The sequence below is a fragment of the Rhizophagus irregularis genome, chromosome 9 (genome assembly GCF_026210795.1).
Source record: "Rhizophagus irregularis chromosome 9, complete sequence".
Taxonomy (NCBI): domain Eukaryota; kingdom Fungi; phylum Glomeromycota; class Glomeromycetes; order Glomerales; family Glomeraceae; genus Rhizophagus; species Rhizophagus irregularis.
In genome coordinates, this window is record NC_089437.1 from 2,961,937 (window position 1) to 2,989,403 (window position 27,467).

Genomic DNA, 27,467 nt, shown 5'->3' on the forward strand with positions numbered 1-27,467 from the left:
CTTTCTTTCTGCTCTTTCTATTCTTTTCTACGAGAGAAAAAAAAAACGTTAAGAAATAAAATAAAATAAAATAAAAATTATAAAATAAAATTTTTTTTAAAAAAAAATGAATTATTATAATTTTTTACCCACAAGAAATTTTCAAATTTATCAAATATTCGCATCAAATACAAATTTAGGAAAAACCATCATTTCAACTGGATTATTAAGATCATCAATTTTAAAATCGTCGAAATCATTAATCAATAAAATCAACAACAAGAATAACGACAAGAACAACAAGAACAACAAGGACAAGAAGAACGAGAATAAAATCAATTATTATAAAAATATTTATTATTTAAAACCTATTCAAACGGGATATCCAAAAGATGATGATACAAATTTTGTAAAAATTTTTACGATTAATAATAATGATGATTATTATAACGTTGATGATAACTTTGAAAAAAATGATAATAAAATTAATATTAAATTTAATTCTTTATATAAATATAAAAAACCTGTTTCACCACATTTAGCTATTAATAAAAATTTTATACCTAATGATGAAATTGTTTTAAATAAAATAAAAAGTTATATATCAAAATGTTATAATGAATCATTAATTAATGGTGGAAGATTATTTTTGGAAACTGCAGGAGGTAACAAGAAGAAATTATTTTTTTTATATAACTTATAAATTTATTATAACTTACAAAAAAAAATTTTTTTTTTTTTAGGTGTTTCCAGTCCAATAATGTCAGGTGAATAATCATTTAAAAAATTCGAATTATAATTATTTCAATCAATAATTAATAATTAATAATTAATAATTAAGAATTAATAATAATAATAATTTTTTTTTAAAGGTACGATACAATCGGAATTTTATAGAGTATTAAGATTACCAACTATTTTAGTAGGAGATAGTAATTTAGGAGGAATAAGTACAACATTATCATCATATGAATCTTTATTATTAAGAGGTTATGATATACCAATAATTATATTATTTAATAATGAAAATTATAAAAATCATTTATTTATTGAAAAATATTTTAATGAAAATCAAAATTCTTCTATTATTAAACCTAAAATCTTTGATATTCAATTACCACCAAAAAAAGACGAATATAATGACTTAGTAAATATGAAGAATTATTTTCAATCAAATGATGAAAATTTTAATCATGTAACTGATGAATTGGAAGAATGGTATGAAAATAAATTTAATAGATTGGATAAAATGGAAGAAAAAGCAAAAGAAATTGTTTGGTGGCCATTTACTCAACATGGTATAGTTGATAAAGTTAACGTGGTTGATTCCGCATATAAAGATTTATTAATCACCTATAATAATAATAATAATAGTAATAATAATAATAGTAATAATAGTAATGATAGTCATAATAGTAATAATAGTAATACTTCTGATATCGATACTCCCGATACTCCTAGTTTAAATGAAGTGTTTGATGGATCAGCAAGTTGGTGGACTCAAGGATTAGGACATGGAAATTCAAAGTTAACATTAACAGCATCATATGCATCAGGTAGATATGGTCATGTATTATTTCCTGAATCAATTAATGAACCATCATTATCACTCTCAGAATCATTGCTTGATGGAGTAGGAAAAAATTGGGCTAATAGAGTATTTTATTCTGATAATGGAAGCACCGCTATGGAAGTTGCATTAAAAATGGCATTAATTAAACAATCTGATGATGTCGAATTATCAGTCTTGGGTTTAGAAGGAAGTTATCATGGAGATACTATTGGAGTAATGAACGCTTGTGGACCTAATATTTATAATGAAAAAGTTTCTTGGTATTCTCCAAAAGGTATTTGGTTTAAACCTCCACAAATATTAATGAAAGATAATAAATATAGAATTAATAATATTCCTAAAACCATTAATAATAATTTTGATGGATTTGATTCGTTAACGGAAATCTTTAATGAGAATAGGGTAGAAAAAGATCCATTGTCTTACCATTATAAGCAAAGTATTGAAAATCAATTACATCATTATACAAATCAAGGATATAAATTTGGAACATTAATAATAGAACCGATAGTAATGGGAGCAGGAGGAATGATATTTGTAGATCCATTATATCAAAAACAACTAATTAAATCAGTTCGTTCAATATTAAATATTCCAATAATATTTGATGAAGTATTCACAGGATTTTGGAGATTAGGTAAACAAACAGGAGCGGAATTTTTAAAAATTAATCCTGATATCGCAGCTTATGCTAAATTATTAACTGGTGGATTATGTCCTTTGGCTGTTACATTATCAACTGAAGAAATATTTAAAAAATTTCTTGGTAATACTAAAGTTGAAGCATTACTACATGGACATTCTTATACCGCTCATCCAATTGGTTGTTTAGTTGCCAATACTTCTATAAATGAATATCCTAATTTAAAATGGATTAAAGGAAATGAAAATGAGATAGATAAATCATTTAGTTTATGGGATAAAAATTTTCAAAAACAAATTTCTTGTTTACCAAAAGTTAATGGTGTATTTTCTTTAGGTACTTTATTATCTATTGAATTAAATGATATAGATGGTGGTGGCTATGCTTCTAATATTGCTAAAATTTTTAATGAAAAACTTTCTAATCTTGAACGTAAATCAATTGATGATTTTGGTATTAAAACCAGACCTTTAGGTAATGTCATATATATTATGTCTTCTTTAATATCTGATGTAAAATCTCTTAGAAATATTGAACAAAAAATATTTGATTGTTTAAATAAATAAATAATAAATAAATAAATAAAATTTATTAAATCTACAGTATTATTCATTTATTAATTTGGGTATACCATAAACAATTTAATATTTTTTTAATTATCAAAGTGATTTCAAGTGATTAAAAAAAGTATTTATGGCTTTGAATCTTTTGATGACCCAGCCGGCTGGTCAAAGATTTACAATAAGATGTATTTATGGTTAGTAAAAAATTTTTCGTTTTAAAAAAAAAAACAAACAAATTAAACATTTTAAGTTATTTACAATAATAATCAAAATAGCCATACCTTGGCTTTGCATTTCGGGACATTTTTACGTAATACAACTAAAAAAGCAAAATCTTCCAAATTCTTCTAAAAATAAACATGGTAGCCTCATTATTCAAAAATACCTGTTAAAAATGTTTTTTTTTTTTGATTTTAAGCCCAAATAATAATTTGGTGGCTGCTTTTGTAGTTGAAGGAGTTAAAGGTAACTGAGGCGTTCTTCATGCCAAGCATTATTACAACAAAATACAAGGCTTTAATAGAAAATCTATAGAATAATGAGGCTATGTGGCTATGTTAGTATGTTAGGTCATACAGAAAAATAAAAATGTCATTTTTTCGTAATAACCGGGAAACCGGAGAAATATTTATTTTTTTTTAGGACATTTTAAACAATTATTGCAATTATTGCCTAATTATCTGATCCATTTTAACGAAATATGATAAAAATCTACAAAATTGATTATTTAGGGATAGTGAATTTTTCAAACTTAACCCAACTTAACCCAATAAAATTCTCCTCCTTATAAATGATTTACAAAACTAGAAACTTCATAAAGAAAATTCCGTTCGAAATAAAAAAAAAAATCATAACATTTTGCCGATTAATAAATTATATCACAATTTAATCACAGTGTCAACTTAACAGAAATTCTTTACCTCTTCTTCAATTGGGCGTGGATGGAACAAATTTGGCGTGGATGGATTTATGGATTTTTGAAAGATTATGACATGCTATTATGATTTTTTTCACATAATAAAAAAAAGAAATATGTTTGGATTATTGGATTTACATGGATATAAACCCGGTAGACGCTAGTAGTAGTATTCTACGCGTCACAAACGTAAGGAATTCACGTTATACTGTAACCCGTTAGTCCATTAATCCGTTAGTCCATTATAATTATGTTAGTCCATTATAACAGATAGATAACCATAACAAGATAACCATTAATCCAATTATACAATTATAATGTAAAAAGTATCGAATTCGAACCTTTTTTGCCTTGTAATTTTGATATGAAATATAATTATAAAATTTTCATGCGAAATTTTTTTAGAAAAATATTATAAAATTTATAAAATATTAAAAAAAATTGATAATTTACAATATAATTTAAATAAATAGTTTATTAATATTATCCTCTTAGATTTTTTATAAATTGGACAATGGGTTTTAAACTTTTAATTATACATTATTTAGAACTGAGAGAGAGAGAATGAACGAGTGAGTTGAGTGAGAAAAAATGGAGAGTGAAAGAGTGAATGAATAAAATGAATAAATGTATGAGTGAATGAGTGTGAGACAGTTTAAATGAATCTAGTCATTTTTTTAAGATCAAACGCGTACAAATCACAAAAATGTTACTGTAATTACTTAGAATAGATTGTATGTGTGTAAATTTAATTAAATTTAATTAATTTAATTATATATTACTCGAATAAATATAATTTCATTTCTTTCAAATAAAAAAAAAAAAAAAGAATATAATTTACTGTATTTCTTTTATTCACTTATTCATTTACAAATTTTTTTTTACAATGTATTTTTTTTTCTGATAATTTTTTTTTTTTTGATATTTTAATTTGAAACATCAATTGCATAATATATTGAAAATCACTTTCTCCTTCAATTCTACTAAAAAAGAAAAATTTTTTTTTTTTTTTGGAAAACTAAAAACAGTCAGGAAGTTGCCAAGAATATCTTTTTTTTTTATTAATATAATTACATCATTAATCATCTTTTTAAGTTTATCATCTTTACCTTTATTATAACAATACAAGAATAAAAAGGGATCATTTTAATTCAATTTTTAAAACGAGGTTACCCCTGAATTGTTTTTTTTTTATTATTCACAATTTTCAAAAATTTCAAACTAAAAAAAAATTTATTGGATCATAAAAATAAAAAAATTCAAAAAAAAAAGATTAAAAAAAGATTAAATTTTTTTAATAAACATCTTTGCAGAATCTTTTATTATTATTATTTTTTTAAAAAAAATGAATGAAACAAATATTATTCTAAAATATGAGTCGTAGTGATTCGCAAAGCAAAGAAAAAAAAAATGCAGGTATTTAACTTGTAACCAAAAAAGTACTTTAAAAAATTTAACCTTCAAAGTACATAATTTTGTCACATGATATCTAATCTAAAAATGGTTAATAGTACTACAATTCTGATACAAGGGTAATTTAAGAAGTTTGAGAACACAAAATGTTTGAAAATATCGAAATATCGGTCTTTGTCCGATAATCACTCATCACTTATCCCAATTCCGATAAATGAATTATTGTTCGGTAATTAGATGTTTTTTTTTTAAAAAAAAAAAAAAAATCCCGTAAACAATTATTATTGGATGAAGGGATATCGATCTTCGATCAAATATCTCTATTTCTCTCTATCCAATAACTTTTTTATTAATACAAAATGAAATCGCGAAGTTTAATCATTGCTTTCTAATAAAAAAAAGTGCAATAAGACAATAAAAAATAAAAATATTTTTTTTTGTGAACACAGATTACGTAATCGAATATCATTACGTACATTTTTGATTTAGACTCGAAATAATTATCATGAATTTGATCTAAAATTTTTTTAAACTCGAGAAATCGCGTACACGTAAAGAAAGAAAATTGAAATACTGGAATTCCTTACCAAAAATTTTACGTGTGTTTCGTGTGTTTATTTTATTTATTTACACCAAAAATAAAGATGAAATATTTGACGCGAAAAAAAAAACTATACGCGTCGACAAATTCTAACGTACGCGTATAACTTGGTTGACTTGGTGACGCCATGCATTTGACGCATATGACGCATAAAGACTTAAAAGACTTTTAAGACTTTTTCAAATACTATAAATACTTTATTTTGGTATATTAAATATACAATGGGTTTAAAGATACAAACGGGCAAATTTTTCTAACGGATCCACAAGTCACAAGTCACAACACAATTTAATCAATAAAAAAAAAATATATATTTTTTGTTTTTTTTATTACAAGATTAGAGTTTTTTTTTATTACAAACACAATTAGAAAAAGTGTATAGTAATTAAAATATTATTAAAAAAGGACCCTAAAAAAATAATAATTATATCTACTATATTCTAAAAGGAAGAAGAAAGGGAAAAAGAAATGCTTTATATAGTTAAATATAAGGAACCTTTTTTTTTTATACAAAAGAAAAAAAATAATATACATTTATTGTAAAATAAACAAGTTAGAGATATGCTACTAAAAAAAAAATATAGAGAAGATGAAAAATATAAATAAAAAAATTAAAAAATAAGGGTAAAAAAAAAGGTCCAATTTATTATATATATTCAAAAAAAAAAAATATAATATATTGAGCCACGTGAAAAAAAATTAAAAGGTATTTTTTTGGACCTTTTTATTTTTCTAAAAATTATTTTAATATTTGTATCGCTACTGTCATTCGTTTATTATGCTACTGTAAATCTTACACAATCATCTTGAGCGCCTATGAAAAAAAAAAATTAAAAATTTTTATTAGATTTCGTCGCGATACATTTCATAGATTTAAAAAATATATATTTTTAAAAATTACCTCTTTGAGCAACAGGCATTAAGGTCGGTTGATGGGCAAATGAAGAAACCATGGTGCAAAGACGATAATTACCAGCTGGTAACCCCTTTTCAACTAATGCAGTTAATTCACCTTTACCGTCAGCTGGATCATTTAAACCTTTGAAGAAATCAAATTTTTGGGGATCAAGAGGTGCAAAGCGGTTTAATATTTTTTGAACCGTTACGTGAGAATGGCCTTGAATAAAACCTTTGTTATCAAGAGTTTGTGGGAAAATATAATATTGTTTTACAGGATCATCGAAAAAGCCAGTTTTCAAATTAATTGTTTTGGTTCTAATAGTGAATTGTTGGAACGCCTTAATTTTGGAGGTTTCAATTGGGAAAATGATTACAGTTGAAACCATCTTGTTTTTGCTTGGAATCTCTCCCATAACAGTTGTCACACATTCTCCATTAGGATTTTGAGTTCCATTAAATAAGTCCTTCTTGGATACATCGCAAACGTTATTACCAATGTTTGAATCTGTAGCGAATACGACTATGGCGATATAAGCGGCCAGGATTGTTGCAATGATAATTGATTTCCTTAAGAGACTCATTTTTTTTTTATTAAATTAATTGGAAAATAAAAATTTTTTTTATTTATCAAAAACAAAAAAATTTTTTTAAATTTTTTTTTTATATCAATGGGGGTATTAAAGTATTGAGAAACAAAGGATGATAGAGAGAACAAAGGTGAATAGAGAGAGAGAGAGAACAAAGTAAAAAAAAAATTATTATTAAAGAAAAGGAATTAATATTATTATTAATTATTTTTTTTTTTTAAAATGTTTTAATCGTTTGATTTTTTCAAAAAAGTCAGTCAAGACTCTAGCATTTTTATATCTTTGAAAGACAAAAATGATTTTATTATATTAATATAAAAAAAAAAATTTCGAAATTACTCATCTGTATATAGAATGATTTAGCCATAATTAGTAAGTCTTTTTAAGTATAAAATAAAATAATATAAATTATAAATCATATATTAAATAAAATCAAAATTCCCTCATTTATATTATGTGTGTGGGAAGTTTAGTGTATAAAATAATAATTAAATGGCGGGGGGCTTAATAGGGATTGATTGAGTTATGAATGAATGAGCGATTTTTTTTTTAAACAAAATCATTAATAAATATTTTTATGCATGTAATAGTTGTATCACCAAATAAAAAGAAATAATAAAATATATACCATAAGGACAAACATAATAAAATAATACAATATAAATAAAAAAATTAATTTACTTTAAACGCCAATGTAAACATTCAAGTAGGGGGACAGGGACAGGTTAATCGGGGACACAAGAACTTCAAACGTAAATAGTTTTATATTAAAAATACTGCGGATAAACCAGATTAGATTGAGGCAGGTTACTTTTTTCGGAGATGTGATATTAAAGAAAAAATTGTTACCAATGTTTGGAGATTGTTGTACGATAATCCAAATTTATACATTTTTCTTTAAATACTTCCCATTAAAAGGACGGAAATGAAAGAGATTTTCGTTTAATAATACCATATTTTATTGGAAAATCAATTCATTTGTTTTACAAAACAACTTTCAAATGAATCAGGTGATATATATATATATGACTCCCGGAATATGTTCCGCGAATATGTTCCGCGATAATGTTTCAATGTTTCGTAAAAATTATTTTTTACATACCAAATATTCTCAATTGTGCATTTCACTAAAATCGTAATTCCGCTTTTTTTTTTTAAGAGCCACTCACTCTCATCAATCAAAATAATAAAGAAAAGGAGAAAAGAATAGATCCGCGATTCCGCGTTTTTTTAATTGTTTATAAATTGATAAATTAATTATTTGTATACTTCGCTTTTTCGCTTTGTTAAAAATTTAAAACCTGCGCCTTTTACCGCCTCCACCGCCGTAATTTTTTTTACTTTTCGATCAATAAAATAATTATTTTTTTTTTATTTTTTTTTGAAAGGGTAAGAAATCAACCAATAAAATTTAAAAAATCAAATCTAAACAAACAAAAAAAATTTTGTCCGAATTTTAATAAGTTTAAAAATAGGTTTCAAATTTCACACGCAAAGCCAAAGGCGTTTAAAAATAACACGAGGTAATATAGTAAGAAGTTATTTTTTTTTTTGTCATTGTTATACATTGTACATGCATTAATTTTTTATGATGATTATATATATATATATACACATATATATGTGTGTGTATTGTATAAAAATATGTATGTATTAATTTATTATATCCAAAAATAAATTATTTTTCTCAATGACGTTTAATGAATCCAAATGGATCCTAAAAAGAAAAATCAAATCATACGTAATTTAAACTTAGCCATTTAACACGTTTTTTCATCATATATATATATATATTTTTTTACAAATGGTAAAAATGCTTTTGATGTAAAAAATTAGTTAGTAAAATGAGGTAATATATATTAGTCAAAAAGATTTTAACTATTAAAAGGTATTAAATTAAATTAAGGATAAAAATAAATTTTTTTTTTTAAAAAAGAATTATTTCCGGAAAATTCTTATAGAAATAGACATTTATGCATGCACATTTGGTTCATTACGTTAGATTTAAAATGGTTTAGCTCATAACACTGATCATTGCTTAACATTTACGAAATGTAACACAATAAGGAAATACCGCAAAAAAAACACCTCAACGGTATGCTCAGCGGTATGCTCAGCAAAATGTGGCATAAAATAATAATAATAATAAACAAATAATAGCATAGCAGTGGCGCAATTATTTCAAATATATGAAATTTCTAAATTAACGAAGCCACCCTCTTTATTTATCTTTTTCAATCTTTTTTCAATCTTTTACGTGATTTACGTGATATCAAAAATCACATAAAAAAAATAAAAAAAATAAAAAAAATCACAAAAAAAATCACAAAAAAATCACACAGTTTTAAATTTACATAAAAGTTAATGTTATAATGAGGGGGATCGGAAAAAAAAAACTTAATATTTTTTTTTTATTTTTAAAATAATGAATCGAAAATTCTAAATTTAACATAAATAACTATAATAGGATGAATAATCTCATGCTTGGGAATTCCATCGTAATCGAAAGTCAGTGGAATCTTTGACAGACATAATGCATCAAACATGCATTTTTGTGTACTCCTTTAAAATTATATGAATTAATTTACACAACGTGTAACATAAGGGATATTTGAATAACAATACAAACAAATTTTGAATACTCGTTTTTTTTTTCTTTTGAATATTAAATAACAATACATTGTTCATAATGATTTTTTGATAAGAGATTTCTGGTTTATAACAAGAAAAAAAAAAGTGACAAAAAGTTAGACTAATAATAATAATAATAATAAAAGGATTACAAAAAGAAAACGTAATGCTGAAATATATAATAATAATAATAATAATAATAATATAATAATAATATATTATTAATAATAGTTATTATAATTTATTTTCATCACTTGGCATCAGTCCAAAGAATTATTTTTTCAGAAAAAAAAATCTCCATTGCATGATTTTTTTTAGACACGTTTTAGTAATAAATTTAAAAACAGTATATAACAGTTCCAACAATAGGTTGATTTACCAAATACGTTAAACAGCTTTATTCATTTTTTTTTTTTTAGAAATATGGCAAATAAAATGATCCGTTTCCCCAAATAAAAAAATATTTTTAATAATTTTTTTTAAAAAAAAAAAAGTTTATTATATAATAATCAGAGATATGTGAGATTGCATTAAAAATAATATGTAATAAAACTAAATTTAAAAAATTTCCTAATTTGATGAATAAAATATATAATTATTATTATTATTATTTTCTCCTTTACGTTTTGTCTTATAATCACAATTTTTATTTCCTTTGTAACCTAATTTTGCAAATATAAAAAAAATGATTTTTTTTTACTTATTGTTTTACTAAATAACAAAGAAAAAAAAAAAAAAAGTTATAAATTACAAATTCCTTAAATTGAATAACGTTAGTACTTTTTTAGAAATAAGTTTTAATTACCTTGTAAGAAAAAATAAAAAAAGAATTCTAGATAGAAATAGATCTTAAAACTATTACCTTTTTTTATATCTCGCATAAATATTATGTAAAAAAAAAAAAAAAATTTTAAAAAAGAAAATTATCGAAAGAGATAAAAATTTTAATTAATTTGAATTAAATAAAAAGGTTCTCATTATTATGATGATTTTTACTTTTTTCTTCGAAAAAAAGAATTAAAATTCAATCAAGTTATTAACATATGTTCATATTATTGATTTGTAATAGTTTGAATGTTTGAGATGTTTGAGGAACGAATAAACCATGAATAACCTTAGGTTTAAAAAAGAAACTAGGGGTTGAAACCAAAAAAATCAAATCAATGTTAAGTTTTAATCGATCCAATAATGGTAAAATACATCTTTGGAATTTTACGGATAAAATAATCTCAAATTAGTTGTTAAAGTGATTCAGAGAAAAAAAAAATTTTATTTTTTTTTTGTAATCAAAAGTGAAACATTTTAAACAACGAAAAAAAGCAATGCAAGTACAACCTAGATTCAATCAATATGTATGTTTTTATTTTAATTATTTAAATTTTTTTTTTTTTTTTTTTACATGTAAATTTTTATTTCCCCTTGAAACAATAAATTTTTTTTTTCAAATTCTTTCGCTTAATCTTTACCATTAATAGTAATTATTTTGAAACAACAACACACGTTGAAAAAGCAAGCAATCGTAACTTGCATGATCTACAAAAGAAATGACGGCAGGTAATCGTAACATTTGCATTATTTACAATAATCGAAGGAAGGGCGGTGCCCCCTGATCGTATGTAAGGTTCGAAGGATAGACGCTTTGAGAGACCTAATACGTTTGTCGTACACTTAGATAAGAGATTTTGTTTTACTGTTACACCTTTTTCCTTTTTTATTACTTTGTGGCTTGACTTATTCTTAACAATTAGACAGTTTCATACATTTCATACATTAAGAATATTTTAAACTTTGTTATTTAGACAATAAATTCAAAAGTCAAAGAAGTTTCAAAGTACATTTTATTGGATGTGCAAGTCAAAAGTTTCATATATCTTCCAACTGTGGTTATTCAAAGTCCCCCATTGTATTATCAATAAAAACTTTATCAGTTACTTGAAACAAAATACGGTGCAATTCGTAGCAAATATTGTGTCAATTACAGTATTTCACACAAACATAATTTTGTGTATACGAATTCTCGGCGTGTTCCATTATAACACGTCATCGTATTGATGATCTTTTGACAATGATTTTATTGATTTTATTTAACTCCGGCTATTTATTATTTCCGCCGGTATACTAAAATGTTTTTAAACTCGGTGAAAACTAGTACTACGCGTATTGTGACATTCTAAAATGCCGCAGAAGTTAGCACATGATTTTTGTGATATTTATATTTAGTTACTTTATTGTTATTTACAGATTTCTCTAAATTTAGTTTATCTTTTTTTATTTATATTTTTTTTTTTTGTCACGATTGCCCAAAGATCGCGATAACTTTAAATATTATTATTCGTAAATTCGATAGAGAAATTAAAGAATTAAAAATTTATAATATATATACTGTATACATATATAATTAATATATATATACATATATGGTTTATAAATGTACATACTTATATGTATTTTGTATGGAAGATTATCAATTATTCTCCCACGATAACCTAATTAACCCACGGTAATGGCAAATTTATACTAATCACGTAAGTCATAAATATACATTTCTATGGCTTTTCTATGGTATTTCTATGGTATTTCTTCTATGGTATTAATGTATTAATTTCCTCTTTTAATTTTGACTTATCTAGAAATCTTGTGTAAGATTATGCAATAACATAAGATGTATGATTAAATAGAAATACAATACTTTAACCTTTTTTTTAATAGATCGGATTCTTTATTTTATCAAAAAGAATTTTCTCTCTCTCTCTTTTTTCATACTGTATTCAAAAAGGAATTCTCTACCGAATGTTGCTAATTTCAAATCATGTGATTTTTTTAGTTTATTGATTTTTTTAGGTAATTTCATTGAGGATTGTTAAAATGAAAATATAAATCAATAATAGAATGTTCTACTTAAGTGAACAAAGGGAATTTAATTTATTCATTCTAATTCAATTTTGCATTAAAATTAATTTAAAAATAAATTATCTTTAAAAAAAGTTCAACTTTCTTTAACATCTAATTTTATTAGTTTAATGTATAATATAGTTTTTCCGCGATATAATAATATAATAATATAAATAAATATTATTAAATTTATTATTATTATAATAACCATTTTTAATTATTATAATAATAATAATAATTATTGTATAATCATAAATTATGACGTAAAAAAAGGTTTTCCTTTGTTTCCTTTTTTAATACATATATATGTACTATATATAAAATATCAGCCTAAGGGAAAAAAAATGAAAGCTTATTTGTTAACCCGTATAATGGATCATGAATCATATGGATTTATTAGTACCTTTTGTAGTTTTTGTACGAAGTCTTTGATGTACGTATTCATGACGCACGTACAAAAATAGTATACCACGATTTTTTGTCATTTTTGACGAATAAGGTCAAGAAATTGTCGAATATAAGTAATAATAATGAAATTTTTTTTGACCACCAAAATAACTAAAAAGGGGTTGATCAGATGTCAAAAAAAAAAATTCTCCTTTTTTTTGAGTTTTTTTTTTTGGGCGAAAAAAATTCAACTATGCAATGTTAACGTCATCGTTAGTACGTACTACGCACAGTTCTTGGCCGGAATTAGTTCATAATTTTAATTAATATCACATGATGTATTTGAAAGTTTTAAATTTAGTTATAACGAATGACGATTTTTTATAAATTATAATTTCCTTGTAGTCTAACGTTTTTATTCCTGCTGTATGTTGTTCTATGTATTATAAATAATCATGTAAATATATTTCTTAAGTTTTATACCTCGTGTACATGATTTTTTCCCTTATACATGATTTTCCCCTTGTACGTGATTTTATCCTCTTGCACGTTTAAAAAATCAAAGCAAAGCTTCTTTATTATATTTTCTCATAAATTATTACATGAAGAAAAGGCCGTCCGGATATGTAAAATGGAAAATTAAACGGGTAATGGTTGTTACTCTACATACTTCCATAGCATCATACATTTCACTGTTCCCTTAAGAGTGTCCTTAAAATAGACCGGGGGTTCAGGTTCTTATCCTAGATCACACGCGGAAATTTCTATGCTATGACTTATCTACAGTATCTAACTTTCCACAAGATCACTTGTTACTTACTAATCTTAACGGAAAAAAAAACATTATTTCATTTTTGTTTATACAACAACGCACTAAATAAATGTAAGCAAAAATAGCATATAAATTTTTTATTATTCGTATATAGTCAACAAATCTTAAGTGAAACTCGCTGGCTAAAGGTATTAGAATCTAGACAATGCAATTTAAAACAGCAAATCGAACATGATACAGATCAATGACAATGGGGTTAGGTATAGTGGCAAAGGGGTTAGGTGGAGGAAGTTGAGGAGGTGATGGCGGTGGTGGATTCAAAACATTAGGTGGTACCCCATGATAAAGGCATGCCAATTGAATGTTGATAACCCTTTGCCCAGGTTGCAAGTTGAGAATTGGAGTTCCCTGAAGGTCAATGGTTCCAAATTCATACTAAATAAAAGAATATCTCACATTTTATCTGCTTTTAGTAAAAGTTAAATCTGTAAGAAAATAAATTTAACATACCATTGTGGGATTAAATCCACCAATGTCTTGATTATTTATACAATAATGATAGGCCTATTAAGAATATAAACCAATCAGATAGTACTAAAGAAATTGAGCAAAAATCAAATCTTGTCATTTCTTACTGTCATCACTGAAGGAGTTGTAACTGGTGTGATAGGTTTATCTATAACAATTAAGATTACATCATGAACTCGGTCAGGTTGAAGCCAGTATTGTTCAACTTTTCTTCTAACTCTCTCCATATCTTCTGTATATGCAATCTCTACTACTAAATTAGGCCAGGGTTGAGTCTAAAAATATAATATTATATCAATACTATAAAATCTTAAAAAATTAAAATAGGAAATGAATAAAGTCAATAAGACAATAACTTTACATACACCAGTAGTGTCAGAACCACCTGCATTGACTGGAGGTTTTGATACTGGTCGCCATGATGCATCCGCTTCTTTTCCTGTTTTAGAAGTTTTTGTATCTTTTTGCTAAAGATAATTAGTGATAAATTTAACTAACACTAATAGTATCAAAAGAAACTAACAACACTTACTTGTAGCTCCAAGATAAAACAAATCAGCGTTAGTGCTCATTACACCACCAGTTGCTAAAGAAATTTGCCGGGATATGGCACCAATACAATTTTTATGAAATATTGAGGGTAATTTAACAACACATACAGTTCCATTATTCCACTCCCACCAGCCATGAATATTATATTTATCTGTATGTTTGACATAAGTATCATAAGGTACTTCAGTAGCAATCTTATATGGTAATCTTAATAATAAATAACAGTCAACAATTAGCTTATAAAAATAACAAAATTGTTGAAGCAAATAATAAATTGACTTACATTGCCTCTTCCCACCTGGCTTCTGGGTAAATTTGACCAGTTTCCCACCAGTACTTGCGATATTTTTTCAGTTTGTTAGACTCAAAGACATCATCAACATCATCAATATCAATGATATCAGAAGTAAAAGAGATAGCTGCAGTGTCTTGGATTGATTGAATATTTTGATTAGTTGACATATTTTTCAGAATAGTAAAATTGTTATTTCTGTATAAAGTTATACTACAAGTTTAATATAAAGAGAAGGTTACTGATTATTAATTATATTAATTATTCTAAAGCTTTCTGTTACACAAAATAGTAATCTACAATCACATGCTAATTTTTCTGATATAACTTTAAGAAAACAGTAAAATGTATGATGCTATGGAAGTATGTAAAGTCTAAACCTTGAAACAACCATTATCCATTTTGTTTTTCATTTTACATAACTAATCGGCCTTTTCTTTATATAATACTTTATGAGAAAATATAATAAAACTTTGCTTTGATTTTTTAAACATCATATATAAAATCATAAAAATAAATGATTTTTATTATAGATAATAAAAAATAAATACAAAGACTCAAAACTTTATCAGTGATAGAATTATAAAATAAAATAAAATACAAAGATTTAGGACTTTATCTATGGTATATAATTTGGATAAATATTGTTTACTGAAATTTCTATCCTAAGACTTAACTATAATGTCTGAATTTTCTGCAAGATTGTATGCTTTTTTATTACTTTCTTATTAATAGCTGAATCCATCTTTTGTGACTTTTTCAACAATCAAATAATATGACTAAAACCTTTTTTACCATATTTTTATACTCACTTCTTCATATGTAATAAACAGAAGTGGTTTTAACAATTTAAACAATAATTTTTTTTAATACTTTTATATATATTCTATAAAGTATTATTTCTCTACATCTATTATGATTAAAGATAATACTGCAAATAGGTAATTGTAAAATAATTGTGATATATATGAATTCTTTGCAGTAAAAAAAGACAAAACTACTGAAAAAATTTAAATTTTCTTTTATATGCCAAAAATATTTTAAATGCTATAATAATTCATTTAGACTTTATATTAACTCATTTTTTATTTTTTTTAGTAGTTTCAACCCTTTTTATTGCAAAGCGTCCATATGCAATATTGTAGAATATTGCAAATTTTAAAGACTATATATTCGCAATTTTGCAATTTATAATTATTTGCAATTTGCAATTTTTCCACAATTTCACAAATAATTTGCAATTTAACAATTAATTATGAAATTGCAGATTATTTGCAGAATTGCAGATTACTTGCAAAAAAAATAATTTTTTAATAAATGTAATTTTTTAATTTAACTAATAAAAAATAAAAAAATTCAGTTTTTTTTATTAATAAAATTTTTTTTAAAAAAGTCAGTTTATTTTTTAAAAAAAACATATCAGCTGATTAATTTAATAATTATTAATAATCTAGTAACAGAAAAATTAGACTATCTGATAATTTTTTTTTTATTTTATTGATCTAGAGAACTATTTTCTAATTATGATAATGAATTGTATTATGCAATTAAATTTTTTTTTATTTAAAAAAAATTTACCAATTTTTTTTTTGTAAATTTTGACCTAAAATTTAGAAATAAATATAAATGTCTCTAAAAGTATTTTTTGTTTTTTTATATAAGAACGTTTATTAATATTTTTTTTACATTTTTTGTAAATTTCAGCCCAAAACTTGAAAGAAAGAAAATGGTTTTTTTTTGTTTTTTTTTATGTAACTTATATAAGAATGTTTATTAACATTCTTTTACTTTTTTTTTATAGATTTTGATCTGAAACTTGAAAGTAAAGATCAGTTAATTATAAAAATATTATTAATTATTAAAGAGAATATTATATAATAATGTAATTAATAAATAAATTATATATAAATAAATATACAAATAAAAATAATTTTAAATAATGAATAAAAGATAAAATAAATGAATAAAATTAATAAATAAATATTAAAAAAATATTCTTAAGGATTTCTTAATGGTAAATTTAAAATTCTTAAGAATTCTATAGAATTCTTTTGATAAGAAATCCTCACTGATAGGAAAAGTTCTTTAGGAATCCTTACTAATTATAAAATTTTTAAAATTTCTAAGGATCTACATTCCAAAAAATTTACTAATAATAATAAAGATAAAAATAATTATGGGAGTAATGATAAAAATTATGAATATAATAATAATGAAAATTATGAGAATAATGATAATAAAAACTATAAGAATAATAATAATAATAATAATAAAAATTATGAAAGTAACAATAATGAAGGTGATGATAAAAATTATAAAAATAATAATAATGAAGGTGATAATGAAAATTACGATTAAAGCTTTGAACAGTTCAGGCTAAATTGGAGAACTGATCTGAAACTGGCTCAAAATTCAGTTCGGTTCAGTTTAATCTGATTTTTATAAAAATATGAAAAATTGAATAGCCATCCATCTAGTGATCATACAAAGTCAAGCTATATATCATTTGATTTATCTCAATAAGACATGTCAAATGGTGGTAAGATCATATCTCTAGCATCAATAGATCACACGTTAATCCACACTAAATAATTTATTAATAATTGGAATTAGCAAGCCATCTATCAGTGCTAGAGACATGATCTTAACACTATTCGACACGTCTTAGTGAGATGAATCTAATGAATATTAATTCATCTATGTATAATCACTGGATGGTGAATAATATCAAGTTTCACATTTTTTTAAAATTTCCGAACATTAAAAATTAAAAATTCTGATACATGAATTTATTCATCATCTAATAGTCATACAAATATGAATTAGGACTCATTAGATTCGTCTCAATGAGACGAGTTGAATGGTAGTGAAATCACGTCTTTAGCATCGATAGATAGCTTGCTAATGCCAATTTTTTATAAATCATTTAGTGTGAATTAACTTACGATCTATTGATGCTAGAGATATAATCTCACCACCATTCAACTCATCTCATCGAGATGAATCCAATGAGTTCTAATTCATATTTGTATAACTATTAAATGACAAATAAATTCATGTATCAGAATTTTTTATTTTTAACACTCAAAAATTTTAAAAAAATGCGAAACTTGACATTATTCGCCATCCAGTGATTGTACATGGACGAATTAATATTCATTGGATTCATTTCACTAAGACACGTCAAATGGTGCTAAGATCATATCTCTAACACCGATAAATAGAATCATTTAGCATGAGTTAACTTGTGATCTATCGATGCTAAAAACATGATCTTACTACCATTCAACGCGTCTCATCGAGATGAATCTAATGATATATAGCTCGACTTTGTACGATCACTAGATAGACAGGACCCCGGATATCTAATATAAAGGTCATAATGGACTTTTGGCCAAAAATACCCCTTTTTACTGAAACTCAAAAAATCGTTTTTTGTAAATATCTCAGCATCCAGTAATTCAATTTTAATGAACTTTTTTTTATTTTGTAGCCCTCATTTAGCTCTACAATTTAAAAAAATGTTCATCAAAATTGGACCACTGGATGCCGAGATATTTACAAAAAACGATTTTTTGAGCCCCTGAAAAATGGGCCAATCTGCCAAAAGTGTGACTTATGACCTGTTTTGGAGATATCCGGGGTCCTAGATAGACGGCTATTCAATTTTTTGCATTTTTATAAAAATCAGATTAAACTGAATTGAACTGCCAGTTTTTTGGTTCAGTTTTTATGGATAAAGCTCCAATCAGTTCAGTTCAGTTCTATTTTTTGGTTCTTTTCTGATTGGTCAGAATCCGTTTTGCGCAATAACTCACCATCCAGTGATCATAAAAACCCAATTTATAGCTCGTTGAAATCATCTCGTTGAGACGGTTCGAATGGTACCAAAATCATCTTTCTAGCATCGATAAATGGTGAGTTAATTTTGCCAATTTTTTAAAAAATAACTCACCATCTATCAATACTAAAAAGATACTGAACTGAACCGTTTGGAGCTTTATTTACAGATTTCAGCTCTAATCTGAACCGTCTATAATCCAGACCAAACTGACATGTTCAGTACTTAAATTATAATGATGATGAAAATTATGAAGATAATAATGAAAGTTATGATAATTAAGGATGGGTCCACAAATGATTTTCAAATTCCACAATATTGCAGATTTTGGAGTTGAATTGCGGTTAGTAGCCTGCAATTCTGCAATTCTAATGGCTGCCCATAACTGTCAGTTTCATACATTTATAAAAACGCTGGAACTATGGGTTCTGGCATTTTCTTTTAATTTTTTTTACATAAAAACGCCAGAACTATGGTTCCAGCGTTTTCTTTTAATTTTTTTTACATAAAAATGCTGGAACTATAGTTCTGGCATTTTCTTTTAATTTTTTTTTACATAAAAACGTCAGAACTATAGGTTCCAGCATTTTCTTTTAATTTTTTTTTACATAAAAACATCAGAACTATGGGTTCTGGCATTTTCTTTTGATTTTTTTTACATAAAAATGCTGATACTATGGGTTCCAGTATTTTTTTTTGATTTTTTTACATAAAAATGCCGGTACTATAGTTCTGGCATTTTCTTTTAATTTTTTTTTACATAAAAATGTCAGAACTATGGTTTTGGCATTTTCTTTTGATTTTTTTTTGATTTTTTTTTACATAAAAACACCAGAACTATAGTTTTAGCATTTTCTTTTAATTTTTTTTATATACAAATGCTGGAACTATGGTTCTGGCATTTTTTTGATTTTTTTTTAATTTTTTTTATGTAAAAACACTGGAACAATAGGTTCTGTCATTTTTTTAAATTTTTTTTATATAAAAACGCTAGAACTATGAGTCTCAACGTTTTTATAAATTTTTTATATAAAAACGCTAGAACTATAAGTTCTAGCATTTTTTTTTTGACTTTTTTTATTAAAAATACCAGAATTATTGATTCTGACATTTCAATTTTTATTATTTTTTTTTATATAAAAATGCCAGAACTATTGATTTCAGCATTTTTTTAATTTTATAAAAATGCCAAAACTATTATTTCTGGCATTTTTTTTAATTTTTTTTATTAAAATTGCCAAAACTATTAGTTCTGGCATTTTTTTTGCAGTTATAATAAGAGAAAATGCCATTTCTGGCAGTTTTTCCAATTACCGATCCATTTTTTTCTAAAAAATAAAATGATTTTTCTTTTAAATTTTGTTAATGAAAAATGATTTTTTTTTATGATTAATAATAAGAAAAAATATATTTTTTAGTAGTTAAATTAAAAAATTATATTTCATTAAAAAAAAATTAGTTTTTTTGCGGACATTCTGCAAATCCGCAACTATTCCGCAATTCTGCAAATATTCTGCAATTGAATTGCGGTACTTTAAATATTTGTGGATTTGCAGAATATTTGCAGGATTGCGGATAATTGCAGATTTGCAGATCTGCAGATTTTAGATTTAAAAATTTGCAATGTTCCGCAATACCGTAAATCGCAAGTATTCCACAATTACATATTTGCGGCATCATCCTTAATGATAATGAATGCATTATAGACGAAGCATTAAACTAAAATGAATTACCAAATAATAATAGAAACTTTTGGCCATATTTTGAAAATATTACAGCAACATTGCTTTTTTATTAAGTTTATAAACATAATATTTCAATAAGAGTTTATAATGAACTTATTGATATATTGCAATATTCTTAATTTTGTATAAATGATATTATAATAAACATTCAGAGATTTTGAAAATGGAAACAATAATTACCACTTATTTCTATTCAATTATATTATGTTAAAATTTCTATTAAAAAAACACTATCAACAACTTGTAATAGTAAATCAACTTACTACTTATCTATTTTTAATATTATCTGGTATGTCTTAAATAATCATTTTTTATTTAATAAAATGTACTTTAATTCTGCATTAGGAGTAAAAGAAAAGTCTGAATTTTGACATAGTGATCTTTAGGGAGAATTATCTCAATTTAGTCAAAAAACTATTGTAATTAAACAAGATATATACTTTAATATTCAGTTATTTAAATTTTGTAAATTATATATATATACATAATAATTATTAAATCTTTTTTTTATATAGTATTAGTGATTATGTATACTATAATGAAGTTACTAAAAAAAAAGTTTGGATATATTTTGGTGATAATATTTGAAAATAATATTAAAAAATTAAAAATTTAATATGTTTTTACATTTGATAAACTACCAGAAAGTTTTTATATTACAATAAAATAACAACAATCTTGTAATAATACATTTTAGTTATTTGATCATAATGAATATTAGTGTAAACGGTCGAATATTAAGCGTGAATAAATAATATACCAAATAGACAAATGTAAACATTAAGTACTAAGTACAAACGAACTAATCTTGAATCAGCGTGAATGGATAAATGATTAGCCAAAAAGGATAAACATTTAGGAAAAGGAATGATCTACATGATGTAATATTTATTAAATGATTAACAAGGAACCAATAGATTAAGTAGGAAGTCGATCAATTGCGGCTTAGCAACCAGTTTATTGAGTTCAACAATAAGAACAATTAGAAGGAATAATTATAAGCCACAAAAGATAAATTATAAGGAAAACATATAAAATGGAGGGATAGCGGATTAAAGGAACATGCATAATGAAAATACATAAAAACAATAATATAAAAGATAATATGAAAAGATAATATAAAAGATAATATAAAAGATAATATAAAAAGATAATATAAAAGATAATATAAAAGATAATATGAAAAGATAATATAAAAGATAATATAAAAGATAATATGAAAGATAATATAAAAGATAACATAAAAGATAATATAAAAGATGGTATAAAAGATAATACGAAAAGATATAAGCTACAAAAGATGAAATATAACATATTAAAAATAGAAACATATTGAAAAATAGTATATTAAAAAGATGGAACATAAAAGATAACATATTAAAATAGAAACATATTAGAAAGATAACATATTAAAAGATAGTATATTAAAAGATAGCATATTAAAAGATAGTATATTAAAAGATAGCATATTAGAAAAACAACATATAAAAAGAACATAAAAGATAGCATATATTAGAATAGAAAATATAAGAAAGTTCGTATAAATAGAGAGCGGAATTCAAAGTAATTCCATATTATAGATCTCATCCACAATGTAATTTAGGAAGTTCAGAGAAACTCAATTTAATTATTTTTTTTTTAATAAAGTATAATATTAATTAAAGGTAATAGGTTCACCCTAAACTTTAATTAACGTTTGCTTAATTAATTTTAATTGAATAAATTGAAAATTATGAGATGAATTAAATATACACTTTTGTAAAGAGAATTATCAAAATTTTAAAGTTGAAATAAATAGAATATTTTGTAGCGAGAGCTATCAAAGTTTGGAATTAAAGGTAAAGTGAATAAAAATTGAGGAAGATTTAGAGAAAGTTTATTTATTTTATATCGCTTGATATTTTGTATTACTAATGCAATTTATATTGTGAACCAAGAATGTTGTTGTTGTATATTGTTGTTATATGTTGTTGTATGTTATTCGTTGATTATGTTATTTGTTAATTATGTCAATGATTATTTGCTTGTTTGTTTGTTTAAATTGTTCATTCGTCCGTTTATTCATTTGTTCGACCATGAGAATGCCTATTTAATATGGCAACTCTGTAAATTGATGACAAAGGGAATAGGGGGATCTCATCGGCTTAAATTCAGTAAGTGCTTAAATTTAAGATTTTACAGTAATAATTCAGTATAAATAAATGTAAATAAAAATTTAGTATAAATTTGGTTCAAATTGCAACATAAATAAAATAACATTAGGAAAACTATTCAGTTAATTTTAGCCAGATTTCAGCTATAATTTGGCCAAAATTTTTTATTTAAAATTTAACTGAAATAAACTAATCAGTAAACTGAACTTTGATTGAAATTCCAAGTCAAATTTTAGGTAATTGGCAGTAAATTGCAGCCAAAATATTGGCTAAAATTCAATCAGCATTAGATCACAAATTAGCCTAAATTCAACTAGCTGAACTTTGGCTGATTTGGACTATTTTGACTAGTGATTTGCAACAGAATATGGTTTAAGAAATAAAAGGTCAATTTTAGACCTTTTAAAACATAAAAAACATTTGCAGACCTCTCAAGATATTTATTATTTAACAGCTGAAAAAATTTAATGATTATTAAATATAACTGTTAATTTACTTTTTAATGATAATAAAAAGACATTTGTAATAACTTGGAAGAGTTTAAATATTTATAACAATAGCAAAAACTTCTCAATTCAGTTTGGCATCATGAAAGCTTTATAATATTAGACTGTCTTCATTTTAATACTATAATGCTATTTATAATCAATAGATTTTTGTATTTTAATTATATTAAAAATAATAGTTTAACAACAATACAAAATAGATATAATATTACCTAAGCTGATTTTACTATAAAAATGATTGTAATATATTGGAAAGTAATAGCAGAAACAATAGTGCTTATATTAAAAAATCATATAATACTAATGATTATATTTTATTGCAAAAATATTTGAAAAAAGAAATGAAAATTCTTTCACAAGTAATTCATATTATAAATACAAATGCTTTATTATTTTTTTATTATTATACACTAATGAATTATTTTTTAATAGATTTTTGAAAATTTTGTAAATTTGCCAAATTTTCATGCAAGTTTTCATTTACTAAAAAATAAAACATATGCAATATTATTAAACTCTACTATTAGTGTAAAAGAAATTGTATACAGTCAAACCTTGATATAGCGAACTCTTGATATAGTGAATTTTTCAGACAACTATAATAAATTTCCCCTTACTATAATGAATTAACCAATCAAATCTCTTAAAATCTTCACTATAGTCTTATAGCAAAGTTGAGGTTTGGAATCTAAGGTTCGTTATAATAAGAGTTGACTGTATAAAATTTTTAAAGGTATTGTATTATATACAAATAGAAAAAATATTGAATTAGATTTAAAGCTCTAAATGGATTAGGTCAGGTTAAGTAATTATAAATTTGCATCAAAATTACGTAATACAAAATATTATACAAACATCCAAAAAAAGGAAATTTTGCTTTCCAAAAAATTGAAAAAATTGAATGATACTAATTTTCAAAAAAGAAAATTTTATTGTTGATTATTTAATTCTAATCAAATACTTTAACACATCTTTTTTAAAAAAAATTTTGTATAAAAAGTTATATGTTTTTTGTTTTTGGCATTTTTTTATAATATTATTATATGAAAAAATGCTGAAAATTCATTAAAAAAAATCAGTAATTAAATTATTTGAAAAAGTTGGACTTGTAAACCTACCAAAAAGCAAAAGTAGAAAAGTAAAAACATTCAATTAGTTACATTAAAAAAAATAAAATTTAAAAAACTTAAAGAATATTTTCAAAATTCCATTTAGATGTAATCCAAAAAGTTACAAACCTACAAAAGAAAAGAAAATATCAGTTAACAATGTTTTATTAAAAAAAGTTAAAATTTAAAAAACTTCAAAGAATACCTTTGAAGTTCCATTTAAATATTACTCAAAAAGTCATGATTTACAAAAAGAAGAGAAATGAAAATGTTGGTTAACATTTCATTAAAAAAATAAAAATATGTAAACTTCAAAAATAAATTTTGATATTACCTTTAAAATTACATCCAGGTACTCGTCCAGAAGCCTTAGACCTATAAAATAAAGAAAAATTGAAACACCAGTTAACATTTCAGTTAAAAAAATAAAAAATTTGAAGGTATTTACCTTTGAAATTCTACCCAGAATTGTTTAGAATTTTGTGTTCTGACAAAAAAAAAGCTGAAATGTTAGTAAACATTTCGCTAAATAAAATAATAAAAATTTTAAAGTTTATCTTTAAAATTCTATTTAAGAGGCATGTGAAAAGCTGAAAATTTACAAAAAAAAAAGAAAAATGAACTGTTAACTAATATTTCATTTAAATAAAAACAAAAAATAGAATTTTGAAATTTACATTTAAAATTCTATTATCCAGGAGCTGAAGTACTATAGTTTTATAAAAAAGAAAAACAAAACATTAGTAAAGTTTTGTTTAAACGTAGAGTATATGTCAATTATTTTTTATATGTAGCGAGTGGCAAATTATTTTACTATAGGTTTGCCAATCATTTGTTTACATTTTAAATATACAACTGATACTAATAACCAATAAAATTCAAGATTGCCTAGTCGCAAAAACATATATGCCTAGTCGCAGCTTCATTAGATGTTTTTAAAGATTTTTTTTATAAAAGAAGTTTTTTTAATTAAAAAAATAAAAGTTCAAAATTGTGGCTTTCATTTATATTAAGTATTACAAAAGTTTATATTGTACAGAAAATAGTGTTACTATGTAATAAGGAATTTGACAAGCTGATCTATATGAAGTATCACGTGATACACTTTACCTTTAAATAAAATAAAAAATTTTGAAGTTTTATCTTTAAAATTCCATTCAAGAGACGTCTAAAAAGCTGAAAATCTACAAAAAAGATAAAGAATATTAGAAATGTTCTTTGAAAAAATAAGAAAAAAAATATTAAAGTTTTACAATGAAATTGTTGTAAAACTTATTGAATTCAAATTTAAAGTTTGATACAAACCCCATAAAAAAAAGAAAGAAATATTAGTAATGTTTCTTAAAAATCACTCAAAAGTTTCAAATTGAAATTTATCATTTTTGAAGTTTAAATCCATTCAAATTCAAAATTAAAAGATTTACAAAAAGAGAAAATAAAAAATATTATTAGTAATGTTACGTTTCTTAAAATATAAAAAATAAAAATAATCAAAATTTTACAATGAGAATATTGTGAAACTTATCTTTATACTGTTGAAAACTTGGAGTACCAAAATATTAATAACATAAAATATTACTTGAAATTTAATAGAAGTTATTTTTAAAAAAATAATAAATTTAAAAAAAAATAATTAAAAAATTTTGGTTTAAACAAACTAAAAAAAAAGTTTTTCATAAAAAAAAAAATTTTTTTCCTTTAATAAAATTAGATCTGATGTATGTATTACAGTTTTGATAAACCAATAAAGCAATAACTAATATGATCGATATAATAATAATATAAATATTAATATCATAAAAGGCCTAAATTTTTTTTTAATAGAAATTTTACCTTATATTTTTGGATCTTTATTAGAAGTAAGCAGGATCCTACTGAAACTTTATAAAAAAATATAAATGAAATATTAAACATTTTATTAAGTAAAAGCAATAAAAAAATTAAATTTCAAAGTTTTACCCTTGAAATTCTGTTCAGATAGCTCATAAACTTGAAAATGAAAAAAGAAACTAAAACATTTTATTAAATAATAAAAATAAAAATAAAAATAACGAATTTTGAAGTTTTACCTTTAGATTCTATTTAAATGTAAATTGAAAAGCCAAAAATCTAAAAAAAAAAGAAAAACGAAATATTAGTAATGTTTTGCTAAAATAAAATAAAAAAAGAGTTTTTTCAAAGTTATTTTTAAAACTTTGAAATGGAGTCAGCGGAATTTTAGTCTTTCAAAAAATAAAGATGTTAAATAAAATTAATAAATTTTTTTTGTTATGTCTTCAGAATGGGAGATAGGTTTTGACTTTTCAGATTTATAAAGAAAAAACTAGTTAACATTTGTTTAAAAAAAAAAAAAAAAATTTTGAAGTAACCTTTAACATTACCTTCAAAATTTTTCCAGAAAACGTTCAGGAAGTAGTAGGTTAGCGATTTTTTTATTTGAGCTCTTTTGTTCTCTAATAATTTCAGCTAAGATTTACCAAGATCTTTATTACTTCTTCATTTTTTTCTCCTTATTGCCAAAAAGACCAGTCTATAAGAAAAAAAAATTTTTTATAAAAAAAATAGATGGGAATAAAGTTTATTAAAAAATGGAATAATTTTTGAAACTTATCTTTGAAATAAATTATCAAAATATGAAATTTACTACTGGCTGATCCTATTGAAAGTAAAAGTATTTTGAAGTCTGAAAATTATTAAAATATTGTGAAAAAAAAATTATTTCTTTAAAGTGTTGTGAAAAAAAAACTATTTCTTTAAATAATAAAAAAAAATTATTTCTTAGTGTAAAAGAAGTATTTTTAAAAAAGTTCGTATTGAATTAAGTTAATTTATTTTATATAAAGCTTATCAAAAGTCAAAAAAGTTTAAAGATCTCTAAAGATTT

At 23.6% G+C, this 27,467-nt stretch overlaps 4 protein-coding genes across 4 annotated transcripts; 2 read left to right on the top strand and 2 right to left on the bottom strand.

The window, feature by feature from the left end:
* Window positions 1–106: 106 nt before the first annotated feature.
* OCT59_029710 (uncharacterized protein) lies at window positions 107–2,761 on the top strand (the record flags this gene model as incomplete). Its single annotated transcript, XM_025332207.2, has 3 exons — window positions 107–644; window positions 723–746; window positions 852–2,761. 3 exons carry the CDS (start codon window positions 107–109, stop codon window positions 2,759–2,761), a joined length of 2,472 nt encoding a protein of 823 aa, XP_025175513.1.
* Window positions 2,762–5,978: 3,217 nt separating this feature from the next.
* On the bottom strand, window positions 5,979–7,456 carry OCT59_029711 (uncharacterized protein). The gene is made up of 2 exons (XM_025308721.2): window positions 6,590–7,456; window positions 5,979–6,502 (listed from the first exon to the last, which is right to left on the bottom strand). The coding sequence occupies exons 1-2, from the start codon at window positions 7,167–7,169 to the stop codon at window positions 6,465–6,467; spliced, it is 618 nt and encodes a 205-aa protein (XP_025175512.2). The 5' UTR covers window positions 7,170–7,456; the 3' UTR covers window positions 5,979–6,464.
* A 6,599-nt stretch (window positions 7,457–14,055) lies between these two features.
* Window positions 14,056–15,399, bottom strand: OCT59_029712 (uncharacterized protein; the record flags this gene model as incomplete). The annotated part of the gene is made up of 6 exons (XM_025318658.2): window positions 14,056–14,292; window positions 14,368–14,421; window positions 14,493–14,660; window positions 14,751–14,845; window positions 14,918–15,144; window positions 15,221–15,399. 6 exons carry the CDS (start codon window positions 15,397–15,399, stop codon window positions 14,056–14,058), a joined length of 960 nt encoding a protein of 319 aa, XP_025175511.2.
* Window positions 15,400–17,240: 1,841 nt separating this feature from the next.
* On the top strand, window positions 17,241–17,587 carry OCT59_029713 (uncharacterized protein; the record flags this gene model as incomplete). Its single annotated transcript, XM_066145765.1, has 2 exons — window positions 17,241–17,243; window positions 17,357–17,587. 2 exons carry the CDS (start codon window positions 17,241–17,243, stop codon window positions 17,585–17,587), a joined length of 234 nt encoding a protein of 77 aa, XP_065994837.1.
* Window positions 17,588–27,467: the final 9,880 nt, after the last annotated feature.

Excerpts from the sequence above, each read along its gene's own strand:
- OCT59_029711 (XM_025308721.2), bottom strand. The coding sequence starts at position 7,169 with ATGAGTCTCTTAAGGAAATCAATTATCATTGCAACAATCCTGGCCGCT. Across the intron at positions 6,503-6,589 it reads AATGCCTGTTGCTCAAAGAG|GCGCTCAAGATGATTGTGTA; the intron begins GTAATTTTTAAA and ends TTTTTTTCATAG.